Source organism: Sander lucioperca, chromosome 13 (assembly GCF_008315115.2).
Source record: "Sander lucioperca isolate FBNREF2018 chromosome 13, SLUC_FBN_1.2, whole genome shotgun sequence".
Taxonomy (NCBI): Eukaryota; Metazoa; Chordata; class Actinopteri; order Perciformes; family Percidae; genus Sander; species Sander lucioperca.
The window spans coordinates 19,890-39,747 of NC_050185.1; the positions used below are offsets into that span (position 1 = coordinate 19,890).

Consider the following 19,858-nt stretch of genomic DNA (forward strand, 5'->3'; position numbering starts at 1 on the left):
GGGGACCAAGACAATAGGAAGATGTCAAAGTTTGGTGATGAAGGAGGATTTAAGTTTGGTGTTAAGTTTAAAGATAAGAGTGATAAAGCTGTAAACCCTCTAGACTGTCTGAAGACATAAAGGATAAAATGGGAAATGTACTTAATGTGAGAATGTAATATGAAATATTCTGAATATCTGTAAGAGGGCCAGAAAACAAATGCTATAAGAGTCCACCATCTAATTAACAAGCCATTTGAATGCTTTGTTCCTGCGGGTATAGATGTTAAGGGAGTAATGTACATTAACACTGAAATCACTGAGAGTGCCATAGTTAAACAGGGAGGTGAGATTGAGTCTGCCCGTAGGTTTAAAAAAGATGGCACAGCTGTGTTGCTGGCATTTAAGCAAGAAACCATGCCAACAAGAGTATACATTGGGTATATGAGTTTCCCGGTGACAGAGTACAGACGTCCTCCATTGCGATGTTACAAGTGCCAACGGTTTGGGCATGTGGCAGCTGCATGTAGAGGGAATTAGAGATGTGGAAAGTGTGGGGGGACCATGACTTTGCACAATACAAGGTTGAGGAAACAAAGTTGCAATTGTGATGGTAACCATATAACTTCTTTCAGGGGGTGTGGTGGGCATCATATAACAGCTGTGGAAGTGGAGAAAGTTAGAGCTGGAGAGAACATGTCTTATGCAGATGCCTTAAGAAAAGTGAAGGGCTCAGGGGACGCTAACAGTCCAGAGGGGACTAGTGTTCCTTCACTGCCAGAAAAAAAGAGGAACAATGCAGATAAAGGAAAAACAGTCACTTGCATTCATGGTAGATGTGTTATGGGAAGCTAGAAATATAACCAAAAGGTCAGATGCTATTAAAATTATGGTAGATGCTGCTGTTATTGTTTTTAACTATGTCTGCAAGGTATGCAATCTCTGTATTGTGTGTGATTTGTACTACACTATCTGCTGTACAACAAATTGCCCCATTGGGGGACAATAAAGTAACTTGAACTTGATTTTTCTTGAGGAGGTAGAACTAGACCCAGATGAGTTGCACATGTTCATGAGGCAGAAGCTGGAGGTGCAGGTGTAAGGGAGGGAGAGAGGAAGGAGGGCCACAGATAGGAGTGAGGAAAATAGTAAAGAGTTCACGCTAGAGTTTAAATTCTCTGCCCGAGCCCGAACCATGCCGATATTTTACACCGCTATGATCGGGCCAGGCCGGACCTGGCCGGGGCCCTTGATCAAGCATTTGTGTTTTTTTAACCCTTGTGTTGTCTTCCCGTCAACCTTGAAAAAAACTAGGGCTGTCAATCAATTAAAAAAATTTATATAATTAATTACATACTCTGTGATTAATTAATCTAAATTAATCGCATACATAATTTTTGCCCGGTGCCTTAACCGATACTTTTTAAGAAAGTTAAAAAGAAAAAAAAAGAAGGGTACTAAACAACAGTCGGCAACATTAAAGAAGGCTTGTTTATTGCTAAGGCCATATGGTCAAAATTAAATTATTTAATAATAATGTAATAACTATAACAATAACTTATTTCACTAGTAAATTGCTGTTGAATGAGAAAAACTACTAGAAAAAACTACCAGATGGGAAAAGGGCCTTTAACAACAACTTTGAATGCACCACGAGGCTGTAGGTTACCAGTTTCATTCTGTGTTTTTCCGACAACGGTAGCGGCACATTGCATCCCGGTTGTCACTGCCCGATGTGAGTCGAGTGCAGATGTGAGTCGCGCATGCTTCACTTTGCGACAAGTAGCCTACAAGATGCTAACGGCTTTTTGAGCTAACGCACAGTCTACGAGCTAACGTTAGCAATCAAACAATCATAGATAGCTAAAACATTTTTGAAATGACTGCTGCTGCTGGCTACAAGTTAGCAATCAAATACAATAAAGGCTGTCACTTAATGGCGTTTTGAGCTAACGTTAGCAACCAAACTGTCATAGACAGCTACAACGTTTTTGAAATGATTACCATCTTCTGTTATTGTATGTAAAGAGAAACGTTTATTATTTTATAGATTTCACAAATTTCAGTATGACACGTTATGCCGTAAACAGTTTAAATCTGAGCATGCGCGACTCACATCTGCACTCGACTCATATCGGGCAGTGACAGTGTTGAATCCTCTACAGTAAAATACAGTCACACTTTGCACTTTACACCGTTTAGCTGTCAGGATTGTAACCATGTTTAATCCAGCTACTAGCTAGCGGTAGGCTAACGTTATCTGCTGCGATGTTTCTGTTTCCTCTAACGTCTGTTTCAGAGCATCCGAGAGAAGTGCAGACATATCAGTGGCACCGAAATGAGGTGCCGAAATCCGCGTTGCTATTCGGTCTGGTAGATGCAGGTCATGAAGGCACCTGTGCCATATTAGCACCGGATTTCGGTACCCAACCCTATTCAGGAAGAAGATTTTTATAAGTAAATGATCCAGGCAGCACATTCTCGTCTCCCTCCTTCATTTTACAGTCCAATGGTGGCTAGAACGACTCTGGGTCAAAGTTCAATATGGAATGGATTAATCTGCGTTTTTTTTTTTAACACGTTATTTTTTCTCAGATTAATTAATCGAAATTAACGCATTATTTTGACAGCCTAAAAAAAACACTTTTTTTTCAATGTTTTTGACACCTTTTTTTTCACAGTTTGTTTTTGCTTTTTCCAATGTTTCAAATTGTTAAATTTTTCTTCTACACATTTTCAGTGCTTATTTCTACGTCCCATATTTTCTGATATAAAACAAAAATTGAAAATGGGTCAATGTGACCCGAAGTCAACACAATTACTTTATTAGCCTTATTTGGTGGGGAGAAAGCTATGCCTCTCTGGCTTCTCCCGTAGCTCTGGGTGTATGTCCTGCACTGACTTGAGTGTGAGGTAAACTGTGCTACATGTCTCCCCCATCTGCAGCACTGTTGTCGGCCAGTGCGTCAGCATGCAGACCGTGGCGAAGGACAGTATTAATTAGGTGATCGCGACAAGAAGTCTCCAATATGGTTCCAGGGCTTTGAGTATGTTGCTGCGTTGATCCGTTACTCACACTATTCGGCTGAGGGAGATAAGGTCGAGGTTTTTTTTACGTTTCTTCATTCGGATCCATTTGCGATCCATTCCATTCTGAATAAACAAACAGCACAGTTTACTTGCTTCGTCCTTAAGATAATTCTAAACAGATTTCTGTAGTTCAAACAACTCGGAATTGTATTTGAGAACGTCAGTCATAAAGCTGTATGGTTCAGGGATACGAGGGTGTATGCTTAACTGGATACAGGACTTTTAAAAAAAACGGTAATTCAGGTTGGGGTGGAAGAGGCTTTATTGGATGCCACATGCATTGAAAATGGAACACCACAGGGAAGCGTAATCACTCCGGTGCTCTTCAATGTCATGGTAAATTACATCTTTAAAGACATTGGACTGGGGTTTGGCAGATGATGGAACAGTTTGGAAAAGAGGCAAAAATGTCAAACACATAACAGAGAAAATACAGGAGGCATTGAATAAAATAAGGGGCTGAGGAAGCAAGTGGGGATTTAAGATATGTATGGACAGGCAGTTGAGAGAGTGAAAGAGTTTAAATTATTGGGAGTATTTTGTGATAAAAGGCTGACATGTAAAAAGCATTGTGAAAAAGTGTTAAAAAGTAATAAATGTGATGCTGTCCCTATCAGGAAGTGGGGTGATGGCCAGGATACACAATTGATGATTTACAGGGCAATGGTCAGATCGAGATTAGATTATGTGTATTTATGTTATGGCACGGCAGCTAAATCAGTTTTCAAGAGACTGGATGTAGTGCAGGCAAGAGCATAGAGAGTCGTTTGTGGGGCCTTCCGTACCACCCCAAATCCGTCCTTACTTGTAGAAATGGGGGGGACCCCATTGGGAATTAGAAGATCCAAGTTGCAATATTTATCTAAACTGAGGGGACACCAAGGGAAAAACATATGGAAGCTATGGAAAGTGCTTGGGAATGGGGAGGAGAAAAAGTGAAGAGGGATTGTTATCTTTAAAGTAAATAAGAATATGGAGAGGATAGAGTTTGGGGAGGAGGGGGTTGCCCCTATAGTTCACTGCCCAGCCCCATGGATTTTACCGACGCCAGAGATTGATTTTACTATATTAGAGTCAAGAAAATCACATAAGAGCACTGCAGCGTATGGTGAAATAATTGGGGAAAGGCTAAGGAACACCTGGGGACAGTACATCAAAATTTATACAAACGGGGCCCAAGACCCGAAAACTGGGAATTCAGGGTTGGCATTTTACATCCCACATTTGGAGATAATAAAATGTAGCGACTGTCTGAGGGTTTTTTAGTATATACAACAGGGTTGATGGCTATAATACGGGCTCTGCGGTGGGTAGAGGAGTTAAAACCAGGGAGAGCAGTGATATGCTCAGACTCTGCATCAATTTTGATGACACTGACAGAAGGAAAGTTTGGAGCCAGCCAGGTCTGATCTCATGGTAGAGCTTTTAACAACATTATTCAGAATCAGGCAGGAGAGTCAGTTCCTGTGGGTGCCAGCCCATGTGGGGATAGAGGGGGATGAGCTTGCTGATGGGGCAGCAAAAAGGGCATTAAAAAGGGAGGCTGACTTGAGAGTGAAGTTAGGGTCAACTGAGTGTATGTCCTTCATTAATAAAAGCATCATGGCTGTGTGGCAGTAGGAGTGGGCGAGGGGAAAGAAGGGGTGGCATTATTACAGCATTCAGAAAAGTGTGATAAAGGGCCATTGTTATTTGGGGAAGGAAAGAAGACATACAGTTATGATGACCAGGCTGAGGCTAAGGCATTGTGGAATGGCATGGGACTTGAAAAAAAAAAAAAGGAAAGCATGAAGATGGGCTTTGTGGAACATGTACAATTTCCCTCGGGATGAATAAAGTATCTATCTATCTATCTATCTATCTATCTATCTATCTATCTATCTATCTATCTATCTATCTAAACAGCAACAGACATAAACATCTACTAGCCTAATGGAATGCACTGGATTCACAGAAAAAAGAGACTGTATGCAGCAGTGAAAAGCCTGGACACAAAACCAATATCATTGAAAAACCTCTTAAATCCTACAGAGAACCAACCTAGGACCATTAAAGCTGTCCTAGAATTCATCAAGACAACCGAATTTTCCTATGGAAATAGGATACTAAATGGGAATATATGTTGCCCTGTGGGCGGCAGCAATGTGCCGTAAGGGCATCTAGACTGCCGGAAATTAAAAGAAGAAGAAGAGTCCATGGCGTTTTTGGATGGATGGCCTGCTCTGGTGGATCTAGCTAGCCTGTCAAAACTGCATTCAAACGAGAGCAACGTGGGATAAAGTCAGTGGAATGTGCCTTAAATCTTGTTGTGTAAAATATATTGGATTACGAGATAAAAATGAGTAGCCTGTAACTAATAGCTAATAAAAATATACATATATATTTTTTTTTACTAACGTTACCTCGATATTAGCATGGCTACATCAGTAAGCTACGAGAAGGCATAGCTAGCTAGCTGTACTCGCTAATGTAAGACAGTGGTCAATAATAAACAATTCCAATGTATGGTAACGTTAGATTAAAAAAAAACTCGTTAGTAACATTACGGTACGTTGGCGTATGGAAAGCATAAGTGTGTCTTTGTCACTATCAAACACTAACTTAGCTAATATGTAACGTTAAGCTTAAAGGTGAATTGGCAAAGTTAGCTACATTATCTTAAACTACATAAAAAGTTATTTCAAATTCAAGAATTATTAATTGGTGTGTTGGTGTTTCAGGTGCACAGTAATGTTATATATAGTTTCATTGTCGATGTTTGTTGTTTGTTATTAAGTAGATTTACATTTATCAACTTAATGTCCCGTAAACGGTTCGTTGACAGAGCAGTGAATGCATCACGGTTAGCATACAACTAACAGCTGTCAGCGTGCTAACAGCTAACGTTAACTAGCTAACCAGTAACTCACCAGTGCCAACGTTAAATGGCAGGCTAGCAAAACAGCTAACGACAACAACGAGATTAGCTAAAATTGATCGTGTTATTTGGTTGGTAAAACCGAACATTGAACTAGATTTTCTACTACGTAAATGTATTCTTAATCTCTAACGTAAGCCATAACGTTATCTTTTCCAGTAGCGTTAACGTTAGCTAGCTAAGTGTTAATGTAACATTACATTAGTTTAAAGTAAGCTCTTCTCCATGCAGTAACGTTACCTTGCTCTGTTCAAAAGCCAGATCACAAACGAAACACGGGGTAGGTACACGCTTGTCGGACATAATATAGAAATGTGGTACAGTTTTTGCAGAGGTGCTTTTACGTTATTTCTGGCTCAATTCTGGCTACAGCTGATGTACTAGCCAAATGTCCCTTGATATCAGTGATAGCTCAAATTTCAGTTAAGACTCACACTGTTTGCCGTCGAATAATTTTATTGGTGTAGGACGGCATTATATGAGCCGATGTTAAATGTTGACATCTTAACTGCCGTACAATGTGTTTTATATATGCTGACACGGAATATGATCCGACCATAGCTAGCTAAGCTATGTTTTCACGTGCGGCTAAATAATGCAGATTGGCGTGACTAGCGTTACATTTTTATGTTTATAAATACGTTTTTTGTCGTTTTCTGTCCATATGAGTGGACAGCAAAGAGGCAAGCAATGACTCAGTTTTATCCATCTGTTAAGATGTCACCATTAGATAACAATTACCATAAACTAGGGCTGGACATTATATCGATATTGTATGCTAGATATCGTCATACATTTTGGACATCGTAATATCGCAGTATGACCCAAGTGTTGTCTTTTCCTGTTTTTAAAGGGTACATTCCAGTAAAGTGATGTAATTTGCTGACTGTTCAAGCTGTTCTATTATTTGCCTTTACCCACTTAGTCATTGTATCCACATTACTAATGATTATTTATCGAAAATCTCATTGTGTAAATATTTTGTCAAAGCATCAATATCGCCGAAATATTGAAATCGATGTATTTCGTTAAAAATGTGATATTTGATTTTCTCCATATCGCCCAGCTCACAATAACTGAGTGTTATGTTGAAACTGAAATACTTCATTTGAATGTGTTTCATATTTCTGCTATTTAAATGTTATTTCTGTTTTTAGTGTGTCTGTTAAGGACAGGTGATTAAATTTAAGACCTTAAGTCGGGTGATCTCTGTTACATTTATTGTTATGATTCATATTAGTGAGAGGAGTTCGTGTCCTTGTGAAACGTCATCTTTTGTGGCCAGAGCACTGTCTGTTGTAATTTTCAGCCGTAACTGTAAGGTTTAAAGATATAAAGTTAAATATGGTGGTCCAATCTATTTTTCATTACCTCTCTGCTTATTTTATGTACTGTGTTGCTTTGCTAGTGTCTTTGTAAACCATAATTAGTGTTTTAAACAGCAAATTGTTCCTGGTTCTCCTCCGTAAACATGATGAAATCAAGGAGATGGTTAACCTTTCCTGCTACAGCTTTTCAAAGCTAATCCCTGTCACTGTCTTAAGGCCGATGTATGCTTCTGCATTAAATCAACGCCATGGGTAGGTATGTGAAAGATACCGACCATACGGTGGACCCTACGCTGTAGCCTGAGGGGCACCTCTCAACAAAAAAAAACTACACGTCCCGGCGGCGCACGTCGCTCGGCCGTGGCTTGGTTACGTTGCATTTCCCCCCCGAGTCGTTTTCGGCTTTCCCTTCTCCATAAAAAACATGAAATCAAGGAGAGGGTAACCCTCTAACCCTCTATTCTCTTAAAGAGATTGACGCACACACCAATGCACAAGTATAAATTACAGACCATTTATGAAGGCTACGGCGGAAGCTCTGTGTGAAGCCTCCGCAGATCCATAAATCAGCCTTTACTTGCTATACCACACCCTCCCCATGCATACACACATGCCCGCTCTGCTATTCTATTAAGAGATAAGCTAGAATGATTCACCAGTGCACAAGAATAAACCTCAGGCCACTTACTTAGGCTATGGCGTAGTCTCTGCGTAGAGCCCCCGCAGAACCACAAATCCCGCTTTAGTCTGGGGCCCAACAGGTAAATTAGGTCTCCAAGCTAACATTAGTGAAAGTGTTGACATTTGGAAGCATCAAACATGCATTTTAGATGAATGAGATGAGAGTACATCCAGTTGTTCCTCTCCTGTTGGCTCAGAGCTGTTAAATTGTATGTAAGGGACATTGTGATTGAGTCTGTACAGTACAGTAAGTTTGAATTTCGCCCACACCCCCAGTCAACATAGTGGCCATCAGTGGAATAGCAACTCCTGGCCCATCGTGATGCCTTCTGGCCCAAAAAGACTTTTCCCATAGACTTACAAGAGACATCTGTGGCTAATTTTCTTTGAGCATCGCAACCCCCACAAAATTACTTGTTTACTATCAGAATTTGAGCCATTCGGTCCGATGACATTTGGAAAGTCTAGAAGAGCTGCATGATTAAATCATTTAATCCCCATTCAGGTTAGTGCAGTGCCAAACCAGAAGTAGCCAGCTTGGCCGGCGGAGGTCTCACTTTACACAGCAGTGGCCAGTGGTGAGGGAAGAGGCGAGGGAGAGCAGCGTCTGATAGGGCAGAGAGCTACCGTCTCTCTTTGACAGACTTGTGAATAAATTATAACATATACATTAGATATAACATTTGGTTCTTAATTATTATTTGGTGTATTTGCTTTTCTCACAAATATTTTAGATAATTGAGTTTCAGTCTGTATGGTCGATAAACACTCGAACAAAGTGATAACATACTATGGCATATTATTATTTTATTATGTTATTTAGAATCAATAGGAGACATTAACATTTTCAATGCTAATTTCCATCTGTTGTCCCTGGGCATGTATACAGTGCACTTATAATAACAATGTAAAAATTATATTTCCACATAACACTAATAGAGACACCTGTAGAGGGCAGCCGCAGCGCTAACGGCAGTAAGGGAACGTTTGCTGATCCGGCATGATAGTGTCAGCTCTAATTCGTTCAGATTCCCGGGGCTGATCTGGCTGGTAAATTTGCTAGCATGCCGTTTGCAAATTACTTAATTAGCTAACATTACGAATCAACCAACGGCAGATACACGCAGCGTAGTTAAGTTAGAGCTTGCTCGCTAACCAGGCACTTACCACTTAAATATAATTTAATTATGTGGGAAACAGTTTTTCATTAGAATTACATGACATAAATTACTAAACGCTTCTAAACGTAATGTGAATGAAACTTTAATACATTACCTGCGAACATTAATTTCTGCCTGAGTCAGGCAATATGGTTGTTTAACAAGGCAACTCTAATGTTCCCACCTACTTTAAGACGTCATCAGTCACTAATTTCGCACCTTATTCTTACGTTCCTTTTTTTTTGCAAGTACTGATTCAAATTCACCCTCTGTAACTGCTGTTGACTAAAGTCCAATTGCTGTTTTTGAAAGTATTTGAAGATGGTCCTTGATTTTCTTTGTACTGCTTGTTTCATTCAGCAGGTGCTGTTCTGGTTTGATAACCGTAACTAAGACTTGAACAGGCCAAGCGAGAAATCCACTGTTCCCCTCCCCGACCTTCTGTTCCTGACCCTCTCTGAAACACATCTTTCATCATGAATGAAGTTAATGTAGTCAGAGAGGGCTGGCTTCACAAAAGAGGTAAGGGGCATTAGGATCAGTATGGTATTATCATGCAAATAATTTACAGTGAAAGAGTAATGAATGGAAACCCATTGGCTCAATTTGATCAACATTTAGAATGATTAAATATAGATGTCAGATTGAGCTAAAGACTTCATCTTAAATGCCAGTTATTATATGTACTCAAAATTGCATCCCCTTTTGTGACCAAGGTGAATATATCAAAACATGGAGGCCCAGGTATTTTATCCTGAAGAGTGATGGTTCCTTCATTGGCTACAAGGAGAAGCCTGATCTAAACGACCAGACTTCACCACCACTCAACAACTTCTCAGTGGCAGGTCAGTCCTCCTGATGGTAAAACATAACTCTGAAAAATTGCGTTTTCTTGATAACCATCACTTTCTGCTTTTCATAGCTAGTTTGCTGTTTTGAGTTCCATAGAGTTTTATCCCCCATGTTAACATCCTCAGCTTCTCATTTTTCATCTCATCTGATCAATCCAATACACATAAAGCTGCCAAAACTGGCCAAAAATGACATTTGAATTAAATGACATTTTATTTATAGTGTCAAATCTCAACAAGATTTATCTCAGGACACTTTACAGATAGAGTAGGTCTAGACCGCACTCTATCATTTACAAATACCCAACAATTTCACCTGCGTGAAGCTGGCTCCCCATTTCATCCAAAAATTATTAAAAACGCAGCTATTCATTTGTGCCGGTTTGTGCCGTAAAATTATCGTTTGTGCTGTTAAGCAGGGTTTCCCGCAGCACTTTGCAGTTTAGGCGGCTCGCCTTAACAACACGCGCATGCCGCCTTAACGGAGTCTTAAAGAAAAAAAATATATAACTGCCGTGTTACTCTGTCCTGTTTGAGTGGCTGTAATGTAGCATCCACACAGTCTGTAGGAAACAAGGTAATGGCGAGTTGTCAAGATACCACAAATCACAACAGAAAGAACATTTGCTGGCGGTGAGTGTAACTGTCATTTATTCACATTTAAAGGGATAAATCACCATTTCACCATCGCGTGTGCGTCGAAGTTTGTCAACAAATGTGAGGGCAGCTGTGGCATGCCCGGCCAGAGACGGGGTGAGTGGACTTACCGGAGTGTTGGCATACGGTGGGCAGAGAGCATTTATATATGTTTCTCTGTCCTGTTCTTCACATCAGTGAGGCTTTCTTCTCTTGTTTCAACGAAGTGAATACTTGACGAAGTGACTAGAACTATCCATCACCTCTCGCGCGTGGATTCTCAACGTCCTGGCTGTTGCCCAGTCTTTGAGACACAGCAGTTGTCTGTTTTTTTTTAATCACTACACGCGGTTCACAATACACGGTTAGTTAGCGTAGTTAAAAGTGAAGCTATGGACTGAGCTCTGTTATCTCAGCGCAATTTGTTTTGGAGAAGAGTTGTCAGGCAAAGTGGAAGAGAGCGTGTCACGGAGGATAATGGGAGCAATGCCAGTATAATTGTTCACACCTAAACACTTCTTTTGAAAATAGTTTGAGCTTAAAATTGCACATTGCAACTGTTATTTTGAAAAGCTGGTTATTTATTAATTCATTTTTATTATTTAAATTTCATATTTAGTGTAGTGTTTAGTATAGAGTCTGCACTACAGAGATGTATTAATTATATATTTAAATTTGATATTTAGTGTGATGTGTAGTACAGAACCCCCCCCCCCACCACCACCACCACCTTAACTAACAAATTTACCCTGGTTAAGGGTTTTAAGTAATTCAACTTTACATTTTCTGGCCAGTGACATCAACCAGCCCCCCATTAATGTCCAAATCTCCCCAAAATGGTCTCAATCGTTTGTGCTACATTTGTGCTGATTTGTGCTGTTAAAAAAAACATTTGTGCTACTATGTTTTTTAAGTTATAACGCTTTATAGGTTACACGCGTGACGTCACCCAGCCCCCAATTAATGTCCGAATCTCCCCAGAATGGTCTCAATTGTTTGTGCTACGTTTGTGCTGATTTGTGCCGTTAAAAGAAACATTTGTGCTACTTCGGTTTTTACGTTATAAGGCTTTATTTGTTACACGGCTACTATTTGCGCTGCAAAGGCTTCTGACACCAGCCATCACTTCCATGAACGGGACATTTTTCCTTACAATAGCCTTAATGAAGCAGAAACGCTTAATGTCAGATAACGTCCATACAGACTTTGGGTTAAATTTTTTGACAGTTTTCAGTGGTTATGAGGAGCAATATGAGAGAGACATTTCATGATGATTGATCGTTGTTTAGGTACATTAAACCACGTTAAGCTTTTTCCTCGCCATAGGCGCCAATGAAGAAAAAAACATTAACGTGAGATAACTTCTATAATTGTTGGATATCGGTTTAGTTTTTTGACAGGCTTAAGTGTTCATGAACACGTTAAGCTTTTTCATGTTAAGCGTTTTAGAATGTCCCGTTCATGGGAGTGATGGCTGGTGTCAGAAGCCTTTACAGTGCAAATAGTAGCCGTGTAACAAGCCTGATAACGTAAAAACTGAAATAGCACAAATGTTTCTTTTAACGGCACAAATCAGCACAAAGGTAGCACAAACGATTGAGACCATTTTGGGGAGATTTGGACATTAATGGGGGGCTGGGTGACGTCACGCGTGTAACCTATAAAGCGTTATAACTTAAAAAACATAGTAGCACAGATGTTTGTTTTAACAGCACTAATCAGCACAAACGTAGCACAAACGATTGAGACCATTTTGGGGAGATTTAGAGGTTAATGGGGGGCTGGGTGATGGTCACTGGCCAGAAAATGTGAAGTTGAATTACTTAAAACCCTTAACAGCACAAACGATAATTTTTACGGCACAAACCGGCACAAACGAATAGCAGTGTTTTTAATGATTTATTGATGACATGGGGGGCCAGCTTCACGCAGGTAATGAGCAAGCATTTGGTACGCGAGGAAAAACTACCTTTTAGGCAGAAACCTCGGACAGACCCAGGCTCAAGGCTCTACATTTGAATGTTCCTTCTAAAAAAACACATAGGTTTGAACGATTGGAATATCTATTTTTGCACATTATGTCCATAAGATGGCAAACCTATTTACAACGTGATACTATTTATTTCAACATAAACATGTCTTTTAAAAATTCAACATATACCGACACATACCAAAATAAACTACTGTTTGGTTCTGCCGCTACTGATTCAGGCAAACGCTGTTTGTCGTAGGTATCATAGCAACGTTTGTATCTGTTTTCCCTTTTAGAATGACGAATAGATTACCGCCGCCTGCTGGCATGGAGAGTTAGCCCGCTCACGCAGGCGCAGAACGGACGTGGTAGTTGGCCGTCGGCTTTAGTCTTTGCAGTTTGTTTAAGTTTAAGTGTCAAGGCCTTTTCACACCGGGCAAGTTTTTTTCGTGCAATTTTCTGAGCTTTCGCATCACGTATAAAAACATCAACCAGTCACGCTGTGTTGTTTACTTATTATAATACAAAGAAATGTGAAGAGACTCAACTGTCCGAACCATAGACTGTATAGGTGGCAAACTGTATTACTATTGTAATACTACTGTATTTTGCTAAAAGGAAAATCAATGAATAGCTTACAGTAGCTTAGTGTTAGCTTTGCCTGCTTTGGCTTCCCGACCGTGATCACACAGAACGGGGGGAGACGGGGCTGGAGTCTCCAGAGCTAATCATTGTCACTCCACTCAGCAGCCGGGGAAACAAGACATGGGACACCTCCGTTGGTTTTCAGGAGCTGCAGCATTTGTGCTCAAACTGTGGACTCTAGCTACTGTACATTCACTTGATATTCCTTACTGCTAAACGTTAATTCTCCTCTGCTCCACTTTCTCTTTCTCGCTTTAGCAGCATCCCCAGGAGGACCTCAAACTGTCCCACCGACATCGTAGATGAGCTGGCGCGATTATTAGAAACTTCCATCGAAAACTGTCGCAAATTCGCATCACTGCTGTGTGAATAGTTTTGATGCAAAATATTTGAAGGCGATTATTTCGCATTTTCATGTCGTTAATTTGTCACATCTCCGGTGTGTAACGGACTTAAATTTTGTTTTTCACAGAGTGCCAGTTAATGAAGACTGAAAGACCCCGGCCCAACACATTCGTCATTCGTTGCTTACAGTGGACCACTGTCATTGAACGCACCTTTCACGTGGACAGCAATGAGGAGAGGTAAGAACAGGGTAAAATATTATATCAGGCAAGCTGCCATTTTTCTACTACGGTTGTGTCAAACTATGGTAAAAACGGTTAACTGATTGCTTAAATGGCATTCAGTGGCGTTTCTGTAAAAAACTCCAAAACTTGGTGTATTAGTTGGATGTAGTGTCTGACAATATTTGGTATTTTTGCTTCTCAGAGAGGAGTGGATGCGGGCAATCCAGTCAGTGGCAAATAGTCTGAAGATGCGGGAACAAGAGGAGGATGAACCAATGGATATGTTCGGCTCACCCAGCGAAAGCAGCCTGGAGGAGATGGAGGTGTTGATGTCCAAGAACCGCTCCAAAGTGGTGAGACGATCAGTTATTAGGGACTTAGAAGATAGTGAGCTCAAGTTTGAGCTGATCCAAAAGACATTTTGGCAATGTGTAGTTTTTTCTTTGCAAAGACATTTCAAAACACAAAAGATGATGTTGTATTTTGAGATTTTGACATTACGGTACTGTGAAGCCAGCAAAGCAGAACATTGGGACCATTAACTGCCTCATGATGTCCATGCGTTAAAGTGAGACTATTATAGAGTGTTTCACTGATGTTGGCCAAAAATAACAATAACTCAACAAACTTGTGCATTTATGAGATTTGATCATCATGATTATATGTTCATCAAAATCAGCGGTGTTTGGGGACCTGAAAAAGTACCGTGGCAGCACTGTGTCATCGCAGCAGGCTACCGTGACAGAAGTAAATAGGGAATGGTTTGTAGGGCTGCAACAACTAATCAACATAGTAAAATAGTTGCCTAAACGTTTACTAACTTACATGACAAACTACATAATGTTAATCTTAAAATATGAGTACTGACAGTGTGCTCCAAATGCACCTTAATAGGCTGAAGGGTCTCAATCACTGCGTGATTTCTGCGATATTCATCTCAAAGCCCAGAAACATTAGCTAAATGTTGAAAATCAGGGTGCAAAGTTTGTCAAAAGGGAGGTAGGGAGAGTTAGAAAATAATATATCTAATGACAAGTTGTCTGTTTAACTTCAGACAGTGAGCTGGATTACCTTTACTCTTTTGCTCAAGTAAAGTATATTTGTAATTTATTTTCACCATATGACCTGGCAGGTATCATCCAGTAGAAACTATTTTAATTCAAAAGTTGTTCATTTATTTGATCTGCTGCACTTTGGATCAATAGGCTGAGATTAAAAATTATGTCTAATGGATGTTTGTTGGGTTTACGTGATGCTTTGGACTTAAGCTGCAGATCATCTTGCATTTGCTGTCTCACATAACGGTCTAATATCGTGAGAATGAAATGCTTTCCTTCAGAATGAGATTTTCATCCTTTGACACCTGTTGTGTACTTTTCAAAGAATGAGTGCTTAAGGTCCTTGTTTCACAAAATTAATATTAAATGTACAGATTGGATATGTAATAAGTATTTTTAAAAAGGTGTCACCTTTTTCAGCCCTTCTGAGTTTGCAGGTATGGTTAAAGAATCAGTGTGTAGGATTTAGGGGTATGGCAGACTTGGAATATGAACAACTCGTGCAAACAACTTATTATTGCACATTTCAATTTTATGAAAGCTTTTCTGAAAAGAGATATGACATATGTCTTATTAGTTGTAAAAGAACAACAAACTAACAACAGCAGGAAGTATACAGTAGGTATTCCTCAAGGCCGGGAAAGTATATGTGACTTATGACTTACGTATGAAACGCTCCTCTCTGGCTAAAGATTTTTTTTTAGACTTTTGTTTTTTGTTTTAGTTGTACAAACTTTTACAAAATTAGTTAAAATCCTTATCCTTCTCACACCTCGGCCTTGTGTACATTACAGACAATGAGTGACTTTGAGTACCTGAAGCTGCTTGGAAAGGGGACATTTGGGAAGGTGATTCTGGTCAAAGAGAAGTCGACCGGAGTACATTATGCCATGAAAATACTGCGCAAAGAGGTCATCATAGCCAAGGTAAGTAATTCAATTCAGTTGTATTTATAGTATCAAATCATAACACAAGTTATCTCAAGACATTAGTAGGTCTAGACCACATTCTATAATTTACAAAGACCCAACAATTCCGAGAGAGAGAGAGAGAGAGAGAGAGAGAGAGAGAGAGAGAGAGAGAGAGAGAGAGAGAGAGAGAGAGAGAGAGAGAGAGAGAGAGAGAGAGAGAGAGAGAGAGAGAGAGAGAGAGAGAGAGAGAGAGAGAGAGAGAGAGAGAGAGAGAGAGAGAGAGAGAGAGAGAGAGAGAGAGATTTATTCAAGCTGTAGTAGTCACCTTTCTCATGCTGTAAAGTGTGTGTAAGAAGGGGGGACACTAGAGGGCAGCATAGTACCGATGGGCTGATTTCCAGTATACCAATATTATGTCAGACTGGAAATTTGCAGACTTTGACTGTTGAAAAGTCGCTTATGTCGTGGCCGCTAGCTCGCCTCAGTGAAGAGTGAAGATGCGTACATCTCGGGCAATAACGTGAACTTGTGATAAAATAAACTTTGACCCCAGTCGAGGTCGGAGTTTATACATAATATATTTTTTATTTTTAAAATGTTATATGCAATGTTAAACGTTGTTTAATGTTTTTTTTTTTAAATCCGACCATTTTTATTGAGCTCTATTTTTTTTTTAGAACATGCCCTGCGGGTGACTCATTTGGTCCCTGATGCGGACCAGGTGCTCGCGATCTCGTTTTTTTCCACACTCCAGCAAAATGCTTTTTCTTTTCCCAGTGTGTTGTCTCTCTCTGACCACATATTAAAGGCTGGTTGACTCCCTGTACATGAAGAATCATACAGATGTTTGTAGAGGTGAACCTGCTTGGCCAGTCTTCACAACCGACCTTATTGAAATGAAAGTGCAGCGTGCGCCAAGTTACAAAACTTCAGAGGCACGTGACCACACACCACAACAACTTGCGGAAACAACAGCTTGGTGACGTCATTTAATGGCTTGCACACCTTGCGACGGGATACCACGCTGATCATAAACCTAGCTTCGCTCTCTCACACACACACACACACACACACACACACACACACACACACACACACACACACACACACACACACACACACACACTGCATAAATTTGTCAAAATGTGCTTTTTACTATTTTGTCTTGCTTTTCAATTACAAAACTACAATTTAAAAAATATTTAACACTGAACATTTTTTTGCATTCCAGCTGACATTATACCAACAAAGCACAATATTACTTAAAATAAATAAATTAGTAAAATAATACCCTCTTCTTGAATAGCCTATAATAGGGCTGAACGATTAATTGCATTTGCGATAATATCGCGATATGTTAAAACGCGATTTCCTAATCGCAAAGGCTGCGATTTGGTCACATGACTCGCGAGAGCAAATCAGTCTGCACTCCGCAGAGAAAGCATCAACTTAGCATGCTAACGCTACACTGTACCTTGAGCTGATTTCTGTCATTCAAACAACTCTGAGTTGTAGTTTAAAACTTTTACAGCCATTTGAATAAAATGAAGGGTTTTATTCTGGTTCAAGTCCATACGTGCAGTTAATGGATACAGACACGCAGAACTGAAGGCTCGGTTGGCAACTAGCTCTGATTAGCGGTTAGCTCCGGTTAGCTCCGGTTAGCGGTTAGCTCCGTTATAAAGATATGGAGTGGAGGAGCTGCCACTGAGAGGGGTAACAACCAGACTCTGATAAATGACGTTCGGGGAGCTTTCACAGCAGCGTGGCCGCGGTGTTTCAACGGTTTTATTAGTACAGTTAATCCCATGGCAAGAACACCAGCAACTAGCTAACGCAACGATAGCCTCTCTGAACAAGTGCACACGGCAGCACGCAACTTCACGAGGGGGAGGGGCCGGAGGCAGCTCCTCTCTGTGCACTGTAAAAAAAAATACACTGTTGTGTGTGTGTGTGTGTGTGTATATACTATATTTTTACTTTTTTAACTGTCTAGTGTGTAATTGTGTGTTGTTCATACTATAAAATGATTTGTTTGTCTTTGTTGAATAATACAGAAGACAAAGAGCTTAAAAAAATAATCGAATCGAAATCGCAATATTTGGGAAAAAAATCGCAATTAGATTATTTTCAAAAATCGTTCAGCCCTAGCCTATAACTGACTGCTGAAAGAATGTACCCTGTACGCCTACAACATCCCAAAGACGTTTTCATGGGTTTCACCTCACTCACAGAATGTATTATGCTTGAACCTGCATGGCATTTTATCTTGTTCACCATGGGCATTTTCCAGTGTGACTTAGGTCCTCCCGCATTACCGAAGTTTGTACTGTCCTGATGGTGGTCTGTGAACCATGTCTATGGAATGTGTATACTTGTATATTTCACTTATTTTAGATAGTTTTAAACGTTTTGTCAATGCTAATATGATGTTTGTACACCAACAGGGCATGAAGCATTTATTCTTTGTTTAAGATTAAACTGGGCGTGTTTTCAGTGTTTCTGACAATCTGTTTGTTGGCAGGATGAGGTGGCCCATACAGTTACAGAGAGCAGAGTGTTACAAAACACACGACACCCCTTCCTCACGGTAAGAATGATTGGGATCACAAGTAACCCACTTTATAGAGCTCTACAGGAGGTCAGTTGGTAAATGCAGTGCCATCTGACAGAGACTCACTTGAGATTTTTCTTTTCATGAGCCAAATGATCCTCAGGTCAAATTGAAAGCTCTCTGTGCTGAGCCCCTATTGTATGATATCACTAGCCACTTGCCTCAGCACTGACAGTTCATATGAGTGTATTGTTCGCACACAGTGTCTTTCAGCCACACTAACGGCATACTGTAGGTCTAGGGATGGCAGCATAGTCCACCACTTAAATCCGGACTGAAATATGTCAACAACTTTTTAATGGATTGCCATGACATTTGGTTTAGACATTCATGTTACCCTCAGAATTACACCTTGTGCCTTTATGCAGTCTCATAGAGCCAACTACAGACTCTTAACCCCCTTTCACACATATACTGCAACCCTGAAATTATCTAGACATTACCCGGAGGAGCTGTATGTGAGAACCCAAATGACCAAAATAGTTGAATCGGACATCAAACAGACTTTAAACTACAAGCTCCCGAGTACAAGCCATCGGATTGTGTCGTTTTTGCTTTTTGAGCAAAGGCTTTTTGTTGCCTGCCATGCTGTTTTCCCGAATTGCTCTGTGATAATGATGCATCTACAACAAAGCCTATGATTTGACAGACAGCATGACGTTAAAGTCAGAAGCTACTCAACTGATGATGTAAATCATCGACATTTAGGGAGCTGCCCTATTATTTTCTCACTATTCTTTGATGTAAGCAGCCAGTATTCAGCTCAGATAATACATACTTCTTCATTCAAATTTTAAATCCTCCTTGAAGTAACACAATGTAGTTTTTACAACTGGAACTTACTCATTAGTTTGCAAGTGAGTGCTGGGATAGTGTAATTTGTGAAGAAATCTACCAGCTGTAATTTGTGATAATTTTCTTCCTGCAGACACTGAAGTATGCCTTCCAAACCCACGATCGACTCTGTTTTGTAATGGAATATGCCAATGGAGGCGAGGTGAGACCTCACATGCACACGGAACAGTCACATGGAGATACAGCGATGTCCCTTGATATCAACAGCTTGCTGTGCACAGTCAAACGGCTTCTATAACAGGTAAGTGTTTGACTCCATCTGCTCTTGCCTCTTTCAGCTCTTCTTCCACCTGTCACGGGAACGAGTGTTCACAGAAGACCGGGCACGCTTCTATGGTGCTGAGATTGTGTCGGCGCTCGAGTACCTCCACTCACGTGACGTTGTTTATCGTGATCTAAAGGTGAATAATCCCATCAGTTCTAATATACAAGGTTTATATCATCACTTCCAAAAAGATGAATTCTCATTTTAGATTTTACTATGATGTTTTAATCAGTTCCATAAAGTAGTCTTAATTAGTTATAATAGAATTTAAACATACCAAATTAAATTTTTTAGAAAAAACAACAAACATTTTACTTCTGGCGTCTA

General features: G+C 40.1%; 1 protein-coding gene across 4 annotated transcripts in view; it reads left to right on the forward strand.

Annotated features, from left to right (window-relative positions):
- Window positions 1-5,076: 5,076 nt before the first annotated feature.
- Window positions 5,077-19,858, forward strand: part of LOC116063150 (RAC-beta serine/threonine-protein kinase-like) — a 35,926-nt gene continuing 21,144 nt past the window's right edge. Inside the window, exons 1-9 of one of the 4 annotated variants that reach the window (XM_031318004.2) lie at window positions 5,077-5,349; window positions 9,516-9,677; window positions 9,872-10,000; window positions 13,732-13,843; window positions 14,031-14,181; window positions 15,681-15,812; window positions 18,322-18,387; window positions 19,340-19,408; window positions 19,545-19,667. In XM_031318004.2, coding sequence (XP_031173864.1) covers window positions 9,632-9,677; window positions 9,872-10,000; window positions 13,732-13,843; window positions 14,031-14,181; window positions 15,681-15,812; window positions 18,322-18,387; window positions 19,340-19,408; window positions 19,545-19,667 — 828 coding nt within the window. In that variant the 5' untranslated portion in view covers window positions 5,077-5,349; window positions 9,516-9,631. Of the gene's footprint in view, window positions 5,350-6,217; window positions 6,267-9,515; window positions 9,678-9,871; window positions 10,001-13,731; window positions 13,844-14,030; window positions 14,182-15,680; window positions 15,813-18,321; window positions 18,388-19,339; window positions 19,409-19,544; window positions 19,668-19,858 lie in introns of those variants that run through there. The other 3 variants (XM_031318005.2, XM_031318006.2, XM_031318007.2) reach the window with 3 other exon arrangements.